The sequence below is a fragment of the Pleurodeles waltl genome, chromosome 1_1 (assembly GCF_031143425.1).
Source record: "Pleurodeles waltl isolate 20211129_DDA chromosome 1_1, aPleWal1.hap1.20221129, whole genome shotgun sequence".
NCBI classification, from domain to species: Eukaryota; Metazoa; Chordata; class Amphibia; order Caudata; family Salamandridae; genus Pleurodeles; species Pleurodeles waltl.
Window position 1 is genome coordinate 566,992,776 of NC_090436.1, and position 14,653 is coordinate 567,007,428.

Below are 14,653 nucleotides of genomic sequence, written 5' to 3' on the forward strand. Positions count from 1 at the left end.
ACATGGCTGGAACAGCAGGACATATCCCTGGTGGTTCAACATTTGGCAGCTCTCAGAACTCCACAGCGGACAAACTCAGCCGAAAATGCCTAGCGGATCATGAATGGCATGTTTAAGTCCCCTGTTGTAAATAGGTTCCTCAAAAGCCTTTCCTCCATCCCCATCCATTTTGCCCCAGTGGGATCGGAGTTTGGTATTTACATTTCTGATGTGCTCTCCTTTCAAGAGTGCCTGCAGGGTGAGAGCTGCAGGCATTGTCTTCTAACCCACTATACCTTTCTATCTATCATGACAGAGTGGTGCTTCGCACAAGGGCATCCTTCCTGCCAAAAGTGGTTACGCTCTTTCATGTTGGCCAGTCCATCACCATGTCTACTTTTTACGCACCCCCACATCTTTCTAAGGAAGAGGAGAGACTCCACTGCCTGGACCCAAAAAGTGTGTTGGCATTCTACCTTGATCGTACAGAAGAGTTCCGGGTGGATGACCAACTCTGTGTAGGTTATATGGATGCAAAGAAGGGTTGGGCAGTGGAGAAGCGGACCATCTACAGATCATACTTTCATTAAGATCTGTTATGCACTGTCCAAAATGCAACCCCCTGAGGTTTTGCGTACTCATTCTACCTGAGCTAATGTTGCGACCACTACATTAGCATGCAGATTTCCAGCCCTTGGTATCCATTAGTTGGCAATGTGGGTATTTTTGCACACGTTTACAAACACCTGGACAGTCAGGTCCCTAGAGACCGTCACTTTGCCTGTTCGGTCCTGCAGGACTTTCTGGTATGATCTTGGTTTGCAGACCCACCCCTGGGGATGGTATTGCTTGGATATTTGTTCAGCGGTAAGGAACCTGCAACTAGAATTCTCTATCAGATGAACAACTAACTTAACTTCGGTAACACCTTATCTTTTAGAGACAATACCTAGTTGCTGATTCCTTACCGACCCACCCATCCTCCTCACACTACAAACTGATTTCTAGGGGCAAGGACTTCCCTTTCAGGGCCCTAGTTTTGAAGCACCAGTGGTCAGTGTTCTTCATGGCTCTGCGCTTCTGGCCTGGAAAGTTGTGAAAAGTGACTAATGTCACCTCACCGGGGTGGTGCCTATATAGGAACCTGTGATATTATATCCAGTGCGAATGGTGCCGATGACGGACGCGGATCCGATCGACGCCACCTAACGGCACGCAGGGTTACTGCTCATGAAAATCGTATGTGTCCAGTTTGGTGCTTGGTGTGAATTTAAAAGTAAGGAATCTGTAACTAGATATTGTCTCTACCAGATAAGGCATTACTGAAGGTTATTAGCTTGTTCTACACAACTATGCAGATCCTATTTTTCACGTTGTTTTTTTTCATATTTTTTTTCCGGCATTGGGCTTCTTGGATAGTATGATTTATTTGTAACGGTTTTTATGGTGTAAGACTAATGTTCCAGCGCCATTGAAAAACAATGACGGATTTTTTAAAGGGCTGCAACCAGAAATTTATTCTGAGAAGTCGTTTCTTTTGCGGGGTGAATATCGTTGTAATGAAAGCTTTTGCCGGTGTCCTTTTTCCATAAACAACATTCATTAATTTAACATGTGTTGTTTTATTTTTAAAGGAATCCAAGGATGAACAGTGGAAACGTGCAATGGATTATCAAAATTTTGTCAGTGAACTCAACTACATGACTCAGATTGTTATTATGCTATATGAGGATCCGAACAAGGTAGTTAAACCAAAAATATATTATTTATAAATATGCAACTAAATAATTTTATAACATTTCATAAGTGGAGGTAAACAAAGATGATTGAGTTATCATATTTGAAAAATGCCATAAAATTGTCAGTACATTCTAATTATAGTTTGTTGTTATTTCCTCAATGAAACAGCATAGAGCAATGACCCCTCAATATTTTGATATACATTTTGTTCAGGCTATAAAATAAACGGAAGATTAAATACCTGACATACAATAAACATTTTTACGTTTTATTATACGTTTTTTATGTGACACCCTGCCCGTCAACGGTTCTAAAAATAGAACATTCTAAGCCCAACAAATGATTTTTTGAACTTTCTTCCCTTCTTTCGCCCACAGTTCGAGTCTTTCCAATAACATTAACCTACTGCAAACTGCCCGATCCCGTCTGTTAGGCAGCAGTGTTAATGTCCCTATTTGGCCCAATGTCTTTGCTACCTCGGAGCTGGCTGGCCTCAGACAAATATCCCTTAGACACCCATTCAACAGACAGGCGATAAGTAATTGTATTAAAGTTTACATAGCGAACCCCGTGTAGACAATTGAATAAACCTTAGATTTAGCACACTAGGTCGTACAGAGCGGTAAAAATCTTAGTCTTAAACGTAGATGAAATTATTAAATCGCGATGGGGTTACAATTTTGCAACTACGATTCTTCTTCTCCTCTTTCCTATTTTGGTTCCAAAGAGAACACTACAGGTTGACAATATATTGGTCATTTTGTATCCATATTTTTTACCACTTTCCCAAAATGCTTACTTTTTTATGTTTCTGTGTGCACACAGAGTCAGTTTTTTCACATTTATCACAAATCAGGGTTCTTCAATTGGTATATCTTAATATGGCTATTTTGGAGTGTTAGAAATGGGGTTTCTGGATAGCTAGGGTATGCACCTAAACCAGGCAGAACCTACCCACTCTAGTCAGGGCAAGGGAGTTACATGTCCAAGATAACCCCTGCTCACCCCCTGTGTAGCTTGGCACGAGCAGTCAGGACTAACCCAGAGGCAATGTGTAAAGCTTTTGCACAACACACACAACACATATGACACAATAAATACACCAAAAAGGAACACAACACCAAGTTATGTAAAAATGGAACGTATTGCACAAAACATAATTAGACCAAACATTACATGTCAGTGATACCCTGCTACCCAAGCAGTTGTCAGAATGTTACATAGGTTACTAATACCTTGCAGAAATAGCAGTAGTCATATATAACACACAGGTTACTTATTATTCTGCAACATAAGCAGTAGTCAGGAATCAAATTACTAAAGAAATGCACTTGTCATAAACATATCCTAACTGGCCATAAAAGGAACATTAGTGGACATATGGCAAGTCATCGAACATAAGGCCCCTATGAACATCAAAATCCCAACAAAGGAGCATAGTTAAGTTAAGCTTAAAGACGATGGGGGCGTCTGCTCCCCTGGGGCAGTGGGCGGGGCGAAAGGAACTCCCTCTCCGCCTGTGCCCTGCAATGCTGTAGGCAGCCGCCTGCGTCCTCGAGGCAGCTACCGGAAAGACTGGGGAGCAGCAAACACCTCCCCCTGCCAGCCGCACACCTCCTGGTGGCGGCTGCAGTGACCTCCGGTGGGCCTGCTTGTCTCTCCGGGCCACGGCGGTGATGTGCACACAAGTAGGAGTTGGCTTGTGCTCCTGGTAGTGTGCTCTGCCCCGGGGGCACAGTCAGGAGCACAGCTGCTCCTGCCTTAACTTCCTCGTTCCCCAGGGGCACACTACACTGCATGCCTTCGATGTGCTTAACAATCACAGATGCCCGAGTTGCGGTGGTGATCTTTGGAAGCGGCAAAGCGCGTACACAGCTCAAGGGGGCAATTTGTAACACAGCAATGCGCTTCCAGAGTGCAAGATAAATTAAGAGAGAAGCGCTTTCCGAGGTGCTTCGAGGTAATCAAAAGAGCGCTCTCAAAGCGCTGAAGGGCATAAGCAGATGCGCTTTCAAGGCGCTTTAAAAGATGATAGCAGGGGCCACAGCACCCAGCCCCTGGGGGACAAAACAGAAGGAGCACAGGGCGACAGGGCCCAACAGCAGGCCAGCACAAAGGGTTGCAGACAGTGGCAGTTCCGCCAAGTGACCAGGCAGGTCATAGGTTAGCACAGCAGCAGCAGTCCAAAGGGGTTCCTGGTGAGTCCCTCCAGCAGCATTCTGTGTCCAGTTACAGTTTGTTTCAGTTCCAAAATGTCTCCAAATTGTGAGGAGTAATCCCCTGTACTTATACTCAGTTTTACAAAGCATTTTCAATGAAGAGGAGAGGGGGTTTTAACCAGCTACAATTGGTTTTGGGGGTGTCCCCTCTCTCCTCCAGCAGAGGCTCCAAACATCAGTTGGGGGTAAACAACCCTTTTGTTTGAGGCCAGGGCACAGCCTTTACAGATGCATGTGTGCCCCGCCTCCCTCTTCTCTCAGCCCAGGGAGACCATTCAGAATGCAGATGCACCTCTGTGAAACCTCCACCCTGCCTGTATGCAGGCTGTCTGAGAAGTATGCACACAGCCCCAACTGTCACTCTTCCCAGACATGGATTGGAGTCAAGCTGCAAACCACCAGAGTCATAAGCACAGAGAAATGCTCACTTTCTAGAAGTGGCATTTCTGTAATAGTAAAAAAAAAAAAAAAACATTTCTCACTACCATTACAACCGTACCAAACATTCCTACGCTACCCCTCGTAAATCAGACAATACCCCCTAGACATAAGGCAGGGCATTTCCAATGCAATCCTATGAGAGGGCAGCACTCACAGCAGTGAGAAACCAAATAGGCTGCCACTACCAGGACAGGCCACGCTACTAGGCACATGTCCTGCCTTCTACATACATAGCACCCTGCCCATAGGGCTAGCTAGGGCCTACCTTAGGGGTGACTTACATGTAGTAAAAGGGGAGTTCTGGGCCTGGCAAGTAGATTTAGATGCCAGGTCCCTGTGGCAGCAAACTGCGCACGCAGGTCCTCCACTAGCAGACCTGAGACAGGTTTGAAAGGCTATTTCAGTGGGTGGCACAAGCAGCTCTGCAGGCCCACTAGTAGCATTTAATTTACAAGCCCTGGGTATAGAGGTACCACTGTACATGTAAATTAAATGTGTCAATCAGGTATTCACCAATCATAGCAAGGGAGAGCACATGCACTTTACTACTGATTAGCAGTGGTAAAGTGTCCAGCGCCATAACATCAGCCACAAAGGGTCAGAAAAATTAAGAGGAGAAGGCAAAACGTTTGGGGAATGACCCTGTAGAAAGGGCGCGGTACAAGATGGGGTACTGAGGAAGTATTCAAATACACTTACATTGTCATGGTATAACTCTGCCATGCATTTTGCACAGTCTTTCTCAGTGCTGTATAGGTTTCAGTAAAGCAGCATCTTTGATTGCATTTATACCCAATTCGAAATTTAATGGGTCGATTTAGGTTTGCTGATGCAGATGCAACAGGGACCTCGCACCTTTGTTTTCAGCCACACAAATTATTCACACCTATACCTGTGCCAAGCTCTGCACCATGGAATGAAGATTCTACAAAATTTGATTTCAAAATTTTTCAAAAACAACAAAATATCAATGCAGGCATTACCTACAAGTAGAAATATTGCAAATTCACTGAAGATTTATATTGTTAATGTTAATGATGAGCTTTCTTTTGTACTTCTCCCACCCTTATTACATTAGTTTAGTCTGCATTTATATCAACCTTTTGCTCACACATTTAGTAGTATACTTTAAAAGTCGTTATAGAAAATTCTCAGTGTAGTTTTCGAGAAACTAGAAATGCTAAATTTAATGGACTTTCATAGAATAACAAACCACTTCTCCGCAAATGGTCTGGGATTACTGACTAATTTAAGTTGATGTACTGTAATATGTTTGCATAATGTTGGTCTTATAAAAAGAAAACACTGTGTAGGAAAGTACCCTCTTTTTGGCATAGTTACTCCCACCTTTTGCTGCCTGCTATCAGTGTGCTTAGAGTGTTTTCACTGGGATCCTGCTAACCAAGAGCCCCGGTGATTGTGCTCTTTCTCCTTCCAAATGTGGTTACCTTGGACCTTTGTGCACTCCGCAATTGATGTACTGGTGTTCAATTATAAGTCCCTGGTATATGGTACTTAGGTACCTAGGACTTTGGGGCACTAGGGGTCTCCCATCAGCTGCATCATGTATTATGCCGACCATGGGAGGCCATGCAAAATGTGTCTGCAGGTCTGCCATTGCAGCCTGAGTGAAAAGGTGCATGCACCCTTTCACCACAAGTCACTGCACCAGGTCACTCTAAGTCACCCCTATGGTAGGCCCTTCCAGCCCAAAGGGCATGGTGCAAGTTTCTGGTGTTAGGGCACCCCTGCATGAGCAGAGGTGCCCCTACGAACTCCAGTTCCAATGCACTGGAATTCATAAAAGTGGGGAAGCCATTTTACCCGTGTACTGGACACAGGTCATTGACCTGTGGTCCAGCTAAATAATGGTAACTCCAAATTTGGGCATATTTGGTGTCAAACATGTTGGACTCATACCCCAATACTAATGCCAGTATTGGTGGCATGATTCCATGCACTCTGGGGGCTCCTTAGAGGACTCCCCCAGTATTGCTCCTACCAGTTGTCTGGTTTTGCGAGCAGCCCTCGCTGCTGCCACCCCTCAGATAGGATTCTGCTCTCCTTCTGCTTGACCAGCTAAGGCAGGGGAAGGCAGAACAACGGATTTCCTGTGGTAGAGGGAGTCAGCACCCTGTACCTTGGAAATAGGTGTTCCAAGGGTGGGGAAGGGTAGGCACCACCCTAGGGGTGGTGCCCAGAGCTCTTCCAGGTGGCCATTTGATTTTGCCATCTTGAAACCAAGATATGCAGAGGCCCCTGAGAGCATCTGAGTAGTCAGGTCAGGCAGGTGACGTCAGTGACCCTGTCTGATAGGTGGTCACAGTGCAAAGAGACCAAACCCCCTTTTAGGGCTATTGAGGGTGGGTCCCAAGATTCGGCGTGCAAGACTCCACCAGGACTCCTCTGCATCGACCTCTGCTACTCATGGTCACCGGAACCGCAACTGGACACTTCAGGAACCCACAAGACTGCAACACCTGAGTCGACCTTACCTTGCAACATTGTTTCCATGGCTTCTTCCAGCAACTGTAACAGTTCCACGGCTGCGCATCCTCCGGGGTCGGCAAGACTTCAGCTTCACGAAGAAGCAAGAAGGAATCTTCCTTGGAGTGAAGGAGTCATTCCCCTGCATCTGGTGGCACCTACAGCAACGACATCCGTCTGCGTGGATCTGCCCTCCTCTGGAACTGCTTGAATCCTGTAACACAGGTGGTGGTCCGGAGTGGTCCCCTTGGTCCTTTCTGCCATATATCTATTTTGGGAGACAGTGAGCCCTTGCCTTTCCTTGCAGGACAGTACCCCTGTGCACTGTGAGTCTTGGAGCAACCAAGGCTTGTTGACTCCTGCTCCGAGGGATCCTCAGGCTCCATGTAGCCCGACCTCCAGCATTTCCTCCTTCCAAGGACAGTCCCCTTTCTTCTGCTCCAGCGATGTGGGACTCATCTCAAGGTATGCTGATTGGACCTCACTGTAGCTTACTCTGCCTGCTGCCAGTGGGTTGCCTGTGGGGTGTGCGACTGCTTTTGCTGGCTCTCCCGACTGCTGAGGGTCAGCCCGGACTCCCCTCCACGGGTCAAGTACCCTGGACCTTGTTGGTCCTCTTCCACCTTGCAACTCTTCTTATGGTCCAATTTGCATTTCCCAAGGCTTTTTGGTCCTGACCACGGACTGACTGCAGCCTGGCGAACGACGTGGGACATTGCCTGCATGACTCCAGAGACTTCTCTGCAGCAGCTGGACTCCACTGCTGATTTTCATCTTCCCTCATCGACCCGGATCTTCATCCACAGAAGGGTAGGTAGTGGTTCCTGCCCCAACTGGATACTCCATCGTAGACTGGACACGGTCCCCTTCTTTTACAGGTCCTCTTCCTCCAGAATCCACTTTGAGTTCCTCTGGTCTGGTCCGGTTCTTGCAAAGTTCCTTTTCTAAGTCCTCTTGTTAGTCCTTGGGAAGACCGGGACTCTCATGGTCGCTGGGGGTCACTTAGGTACTCACCTCTTGGGGTCCGTGTTCTCCCAGCTCCCCTGTAACGATGCCATATCCTTGGGTGGGGGACTTCACTTTGCATTCCACTGTTTTAGTATATGGTTTGGCCCTTCCCTAGGGCTGTAGCTATTTACTATAGTTTCTTGCCAATGCTTGTTGTTTCCTATGCTAATTACTAATTATTATTGTGTGTATATATATATATATATATATATATATATATATATATATATATATATATATATAAAAATATCTCCAGTTGGGGGACTGCCTATAAGTAATCTAGTTCAGTGCTACTGTAATAAAATACCTTTATTTTTGTAACAGTGTGTGGTTCCTTTCAGGTGTGATAAGTTGCTGTGTGACTATTGTGATATTGCAAGTGCTTTATACTCCTCCTAGATAAGTCTTGGCTGCTCATCCATAGCTACCTGTAGAGAACTCTGGCTTCCTAGACACTGTCTTCATTCAATAGTAAGGGTTGCCTGGACTTAGTAAAAGGTGCCATCGCCATAGATGTCCACCACACACCAGGCCTGTTTCCTACACAGTTGATGCAAAACCACTTTTTTGTTGTAAATTATCAATTGCTTTCTAGTCCAAAGCTTTATGCATTATGCATATAAGAATGGTACATGCTATTTTATTGTATGTCAGCTTTATGTGCTTTACCTGAAAATCATTTGCTTTAAATGCTGGTGTGAGTGTTAAATGAATACCTTAAAAATTAAAAGCTTTGAATTGTTTCTTATCCATTAGTGTTTGTAATTTTGGTTCCCTCGTACTACGTTTCCGATTGACGTTACTAATATGTTACTTAAACTCGCTTGATTAAATAACTTATTATTTTATTTTTTAGGATCTTTCTTCAGAGGAACGTTTTCATGTTGAGTTACACTTCAGCCCTGGAGCCAAAGGTTGTGAAGAAGATAAAAATCTACCTTCTGGTTTTGGATATAGGCCAGCTTCACGTGAGGTATTTTTTTGCAGTTACTTCTAGAGGTTGATGTTAGAGCAGTCTGAGATCATCAGCAGGCTGAAGGGTATGGTCATGCCTTTCAACAAATTGCTCAGTCTAGAGTTAGAGTCCTGTAAAAACAGTGGCGGCAAGGTGCTGTGGAAGTCTGGTTGCAGGAAGAGGTATCAGTGCGAACAGGCAGTATTTCACATTGTGCACAAGCCGATACAACAGGGTATTACTACAGTTAGAGTCTCTCAATTCATCTCTTTAGCTAATGACCTAGCTGAATTTGAATACAAGCTATAATGGCTTGTCTTTAATCTTTCCCGGATGCTTATACTACAAGAGCTTTTATTTAATTTTAATATTTTTTTTCTTCATTTCACAAAATTCATAAACTGGATATTTCTGATACTTCTAGTTCAGATTCCTAACCTTGTCAAACCACCCGGCGCCAGAGTGGATACGGAGATTTTTCTTCAATAATTCCCTTGTGCATCGGAAGGTGGCCTCAGGCTTCCTACTTTTGTACCATTGTCAGTTCCTTTGTTTCTGTGTCTTCCGATGCAAATCTGGAGCTGACTCCCATGAATACTGTTAGGCCTGACAGACATTTTTCTTCTAATATTTTTCCAGTTTGCAAGGGACATGTCTCTTTTTAAAAGGAGAGGGTTGAAAACTTGTACGTTTTGCTACAGATGCCCACAATGGACTCTCACAAGGTCTATCTTTATTGTCAGGGCTCCTCTTAGGATTCACCGTCATCCAAGAAAAGCAAGAAGATAAATTAGAACACCATAAGGGATCACAAAGCCAGGTTATACATCGCCGAACACAAACAATAAGTTAGGGGGTCCTAGCCCTAACCGAAGTCAAGGACAGTGATGGATTCTCATTCCCAAGGTTGATCCCATAATTGATCATCTTCAAGGTCCTAGTCATCGAATAAGAAGTAGTAGTACAAGCAATCGAAACATAGTTCCCTATTGTCCCACCATTCCCACCAAGTGGAATGGCGCAGCACTCCATGTACTTCAGGTTACGAACTCCGTTTCCGTCTTCTGAACCGGATTTGGCCTTCGTTCTGATGCAGTCTGAGTTCCAAACAGATAAAGGGGTTCATTGTTACAGCTCTTCGGTGCCCTAGCTAATCCCTCTGGAGTGCATACTGGCCCTTAGAATCTGAGGACTGTTGGCAGATACATCTCACACATTGACTGGGCCCCTTGGCTTGCTTCGGGGTCAGTCCCATCTCAGGGATCGGTGCCACTCCTAATGTCCAATATGGTGGCTAGCCCAATGCTGGAACCTTGTGTGTCCATGCTGATGCTGCTAAAGGGAAGTAATAGTTCTTTCAGATTCTGAAGTGAATCAGCTGCAACCTCCACCCAAGTCGAAACCATTGTGCCTATTAACCTACTCTGATTCAGCGATGCTTCTGCTCCATCATGACTTGCCTGAACTTGATGATAACGGTCATGTTTAATACGACAAAACCTCTTTCTGGACTTACAAGATGCTATTGGGCTAGATACCTCCCCTAACACTTATCTATGCTCCCCCTTCTCCAGGCCCAGCCACTGTAGAGCCTGCCTCTTTCGTGATGGTACTTACTAGGGCAGCAGAGGTCCTTAATTTACAGTTTGCCACCACTGAGGTTAAAACCAGTGACCTTACAGAGATCCTACAGCCCTGACATACAAAATAGGAGCCTCCTCTGCCATTTAATGAGGCCCAGACTGATACACTGCAAAGCACCTGTGCAAAACTAGGATCTTTCCCGCCATAGACCACCAAATAGCGAAGAGAGGCAGATCTGCACTAGTAGATCCTGCCTTTCTCCTGCAGCGCCTCATGCCAGAACGCCTACGCCTGGTAGTTCAGACATCTACAAGAAGGTTGGACACAAATCTGTTTCTTGCTACCCCACTGCACAGAGTTACAAAATGCATGGAAACACTTGCAAAATGCTTGTTCTCCTCCGTTAACCTTTCCCTTGTTTCAGTGAACTCGAGCTGTGCCCTGATAGATACTGTTGTGGACTGTAGAACATAGTGGTGGAGCTCTTGCCGGAAGTCCAACGCGCTTGTATCCAAACAACAAGATTTTCTACTGATGTCCAATAATCCTTAATGGATATGTCGTTAGATGACACATACCTCTTCAGGGGCAACAAGGGCTCAGACTTGGAGCACTCCAAAGAGAGAAATGCTCAATTGTCAAGCTTCTCCTGTACATCAGTTAATCCAACAATTTTGCCCCTTTCAAGGCTTTGGAAGGTGATTTCAGCTGAGACACTTTCAGACCTTGCCTCAGCAGCAATAGACCTCCCAAGCTGTTCATGGGTGAGGTCTGGGATCTGGCCACCAACATTCAAGCCCCCAGAGACTACAAACTAGCCAGATTTTAAAGTTCTCAGTGCTCCCCTGCGGCCTTACTAGTGCAGATTGGTGTCTAGCCTTTACAGACACAATGGTCTGACATTTTGTTCTTTTTGAATATCCTTAACCCAGCAAGGCCTTACTGTAACAACAGTTAAAGGTTTATTGGCTGCTTCACCCTTTTTACTTTTATCAGATCAGCCATCTTTAGTCAATTCATATGTGATGTGTTCTCTAAAAGTGCTCACCCATATATTCTCAGGACCCCCATTTGTGATGCTCCAGTATGACCTCAATCTAGTTCTCACTTACCTTGTGCACTTCATTTGAGTCAATGCACAGTTGCCCTCATTGCTTACTCACATTAAAAACTGTGTTCCTCATAGCAATAACATCAGCTTGTCACATGAGTGATCTACTAGCACTGTATGTCCAGTAGCAGTGTACCACCTTCTTTGCAGCCAGACTAGTTCTCAGGACAAAAGTGGCATTACTCCTGAAAGTTGTCACTCTTTCCACATAGAACGGTGAATTACCCTTCTCATTTTCCTAACCTCACCTCATCTATTGAATCAGGTAAAGGGACTTCATAGTCCAGACCCAAAGAGAACTCTTAGTTTTTACATTGATCATGCTAAGGATCATCAAGTGGACGATCAGCTCTTTGTTGGGTTCTCTAGGGCCAAGGAAGGAAAACTATGCAAAAGCAACTATCTTGAGATGGATTGTCCTGTGCATCAAAATCTGCCATTGATTGACCAAGAAACAGCCTCCAGAAGGTCTGAGCGCTCATTCTGACAGAGCAGAGGCTGCTACCACTGCACTGGCATACCAGTCTTGGACATCTACTATGCCACTGTGGGGGTGTCAGGTCACGCCTGCACAAAGCACCACTGCCAGGACAGACAGATTGGGTGGGAGGGAGGGACACTTTGCGTGATCTGTCCTGAAGGATTCCCTAGTCACTGTCCGAGCCCTTCAACAAACCAACCACTGGGGAAGAAGGGTACTGCCTTGGTATGTATTCATAAGGCAAGGCATCTGCGGTTATAAGAATCTGAGAATGCATATGGCCCATTTTCTAGTTTCTCTGGTTCTGACTGACCTTTTTAGGCGTTCTGAAGGGTAAGGAGAATCAAATCAATATCTTTAGTTCAATTAGCAGTGTAACCCAGTAGCTCCCAACTTGTTGACTTCTGTGGCCCTCTATGTTAACCTTTTAATGTTACTTAGTTTTCCAAGCTGTTGCAGAGCCCCAGGGGTCCGTGGACCACAGGTTGGGAACCACTGGTGTAACCAATTTGGTCACACATTAAATCTAGGAGACGGAAATTCAAGTGCAAAGATTTATTACATATTTAAAGCCACACTTATGTAAATGAGTCAAAGAAACATACTGTATTAGTACAATATTACCAAAGGTGAAGTAAAGCATCTAATCAAAATATATTGTACATGCATAAGACATGCAAATATTTCTGTTGCCGCAATAGAAAAGATAAGAAACAACACTTGGTGGTCAGAATCCAAATTACGATCCTCCTGTTTAATCACTTGAAAACTGATTAAATCTAAACATTCTAATTAAACTGTGGGGAAACCTAAAGATCTCTCCAGAAATGCAGGAAATGAATAGTAGTCAAAAAGTGTAAACATAACAGAAGCTTCAGTAGACGTTTTGTAAGAGTGAGGTGCACAGCCTGAAGCAGTTCGGCCAATTTAGAATAGAGAGATCTGATCTTTGCCCATCTAAGTCTCAAGGGCATCCGCTCTAGTCAAAGGGAAGAAAGGGTGTGCTTCACCTAACTAAACTAACACTACTTTAAACCTTGAAGAACCATTGAGAATCCACGTCATCATCACTATTTGTTTCCAACTTTTATGCACAGTTGGGAATTTGTAACTCCCATTAGACTTTCATCCCATGAACCAAACATCAGGACGATCTTGGGTACCTCCCTGGTCCAGGAGCTCACAAAGGAGTTCTTCTTTCTTCCTTTTGTTAAGCGCTACTTGTCTTTGCCAACGTAACCTTCTATACCCCTTTATCTCAAATACACAACATGCCTTCCATTAACTGTAGAATTGTGTAGGCGCACCTGCAAATAGAGAATAATGTAATGCAAGCAAAACTCCACGTTGAAAGCATAAAAAACATTTCAGGCCTTCACTTGAGTCAACTTAATAAATGATTCAGTGCACATTCTAATAAATGGCTATACATGCATTTTCCTCCTAAGTATAATAAATGGCATATAACTGTGATTACAGGGAGTGCAGAATTATTAGGCAAGTAGTATTTTTGAGGATTAATTTTATTATTGAACAACAACCATGTTCTCAATGAACCCAAAAAACTCATTAATATCAAAGCTGAATATTTTTGGAAGTAGTTTGTAGCTTGCTTTTAGTTTTAGCTATGTTAGGGGGATATCTGTGTGTGCAGGTGACTATTACTGTGCATAATTATTAGGCAACTTAACAAAAAAAAATATATACCCATTTCAATTATTTATTATTACCAGTGAAACCAATATAACATCTCAACATTCACAAATATACATTTCTGACATTCAAAAACAAAACAAAAACAAATCAGTGACCAATATAGCCACCTTTCTTTGCAAGGACACTCAAAAGCCTGCCATCCATGGATTCTGTCAGTGTTTTGATCTGTTCACCATCAACATTGCGTGCAGCAGCAACCACAGCCTCCCAGACACTGTTCAGAGAGGTGTACTGTTTTCCCTCCTTGTAAATCTCACATTTGATGATGGACCACAGGTTCTCAATGGGGTTCAGATCAGGTGAACAAGGAGGCCATGTCATTAGATTTCCTTCTTTTATACCCTTTCTTGCCAGCCACGCTGTGGAGTACTTGGACGCGTGTGATGGAGCATTGTCCTGCATGAAAATCATGTTTTTCTTGAAGGATGCAGACTTCTTCCTGTACCACTGCTTGAAGAAGGTGTCTTCCAGGAACTGGCAGTAGGACTGGGAGTTGAGCTTGACTCCATCCTCAACCCGAAAAGGCCCCACAAGCTCATCTTTGATGATACCAGCCCAAACCAGTACTCCACCTCCACCTTGCTGGCGTCTGAGTCGGACTGGAGCTCTCTGCCCTTTACCAATCCAGCCACGGGCCCATCCATCTGGCCCATCAAGACTCACTCTCATTTCATCAGTCCATAAAACCTTAGAAAAATCAGTCTTGAGATATTTCTTGGCCCAGTCTTGACGTTTCAGCTTGTGTGTCTTGTTCAGTGGTGGTCGTCTTTCAGCCTTTCTTACCTTGGCCATGTCTCTGAGTATTGCACACCTTGTGCTTTTGGGCACTCCAGTGATGTTGCAGCTCTGAAATATGGCCAAACTGGTGGCAAGTGGCATCGTGGCAGCTGCACGCTTGACTTTTCTCAGTTCATGGGCAGTTATTTTGCGCC

General features: G+C 44.4%; 1 protein-coding gene across 1 annotated transcript in view; it reads left to right on the forward strand.

Moving 5' to 3' along the window:
- The window catches only part of PPIP5K2 (diphosphoinositol pentakisphosphate kinase 2), a 1,112,711-nt gene that overhangs the window by 569,885 nt on the left and 528,173 nt on the right, over nucleotides 1–14,653 (forward strand). Inside the window, exons 22-23 of the mRNA XM_069226183.1 lie at nucleotides 1,614–1,721; nucleotides 8,731–8,847. Coding sequence (XP_069082284.1) covers nucleotides 1,614–1,721; nucleotides 8,731–8,847 — 225 coding nt within the window. The remainder of the gene's footprint in view (nucleotides 1–1,613; nucleotides 1,722–8,730; nucleotides 8,848–14,653) is intronic.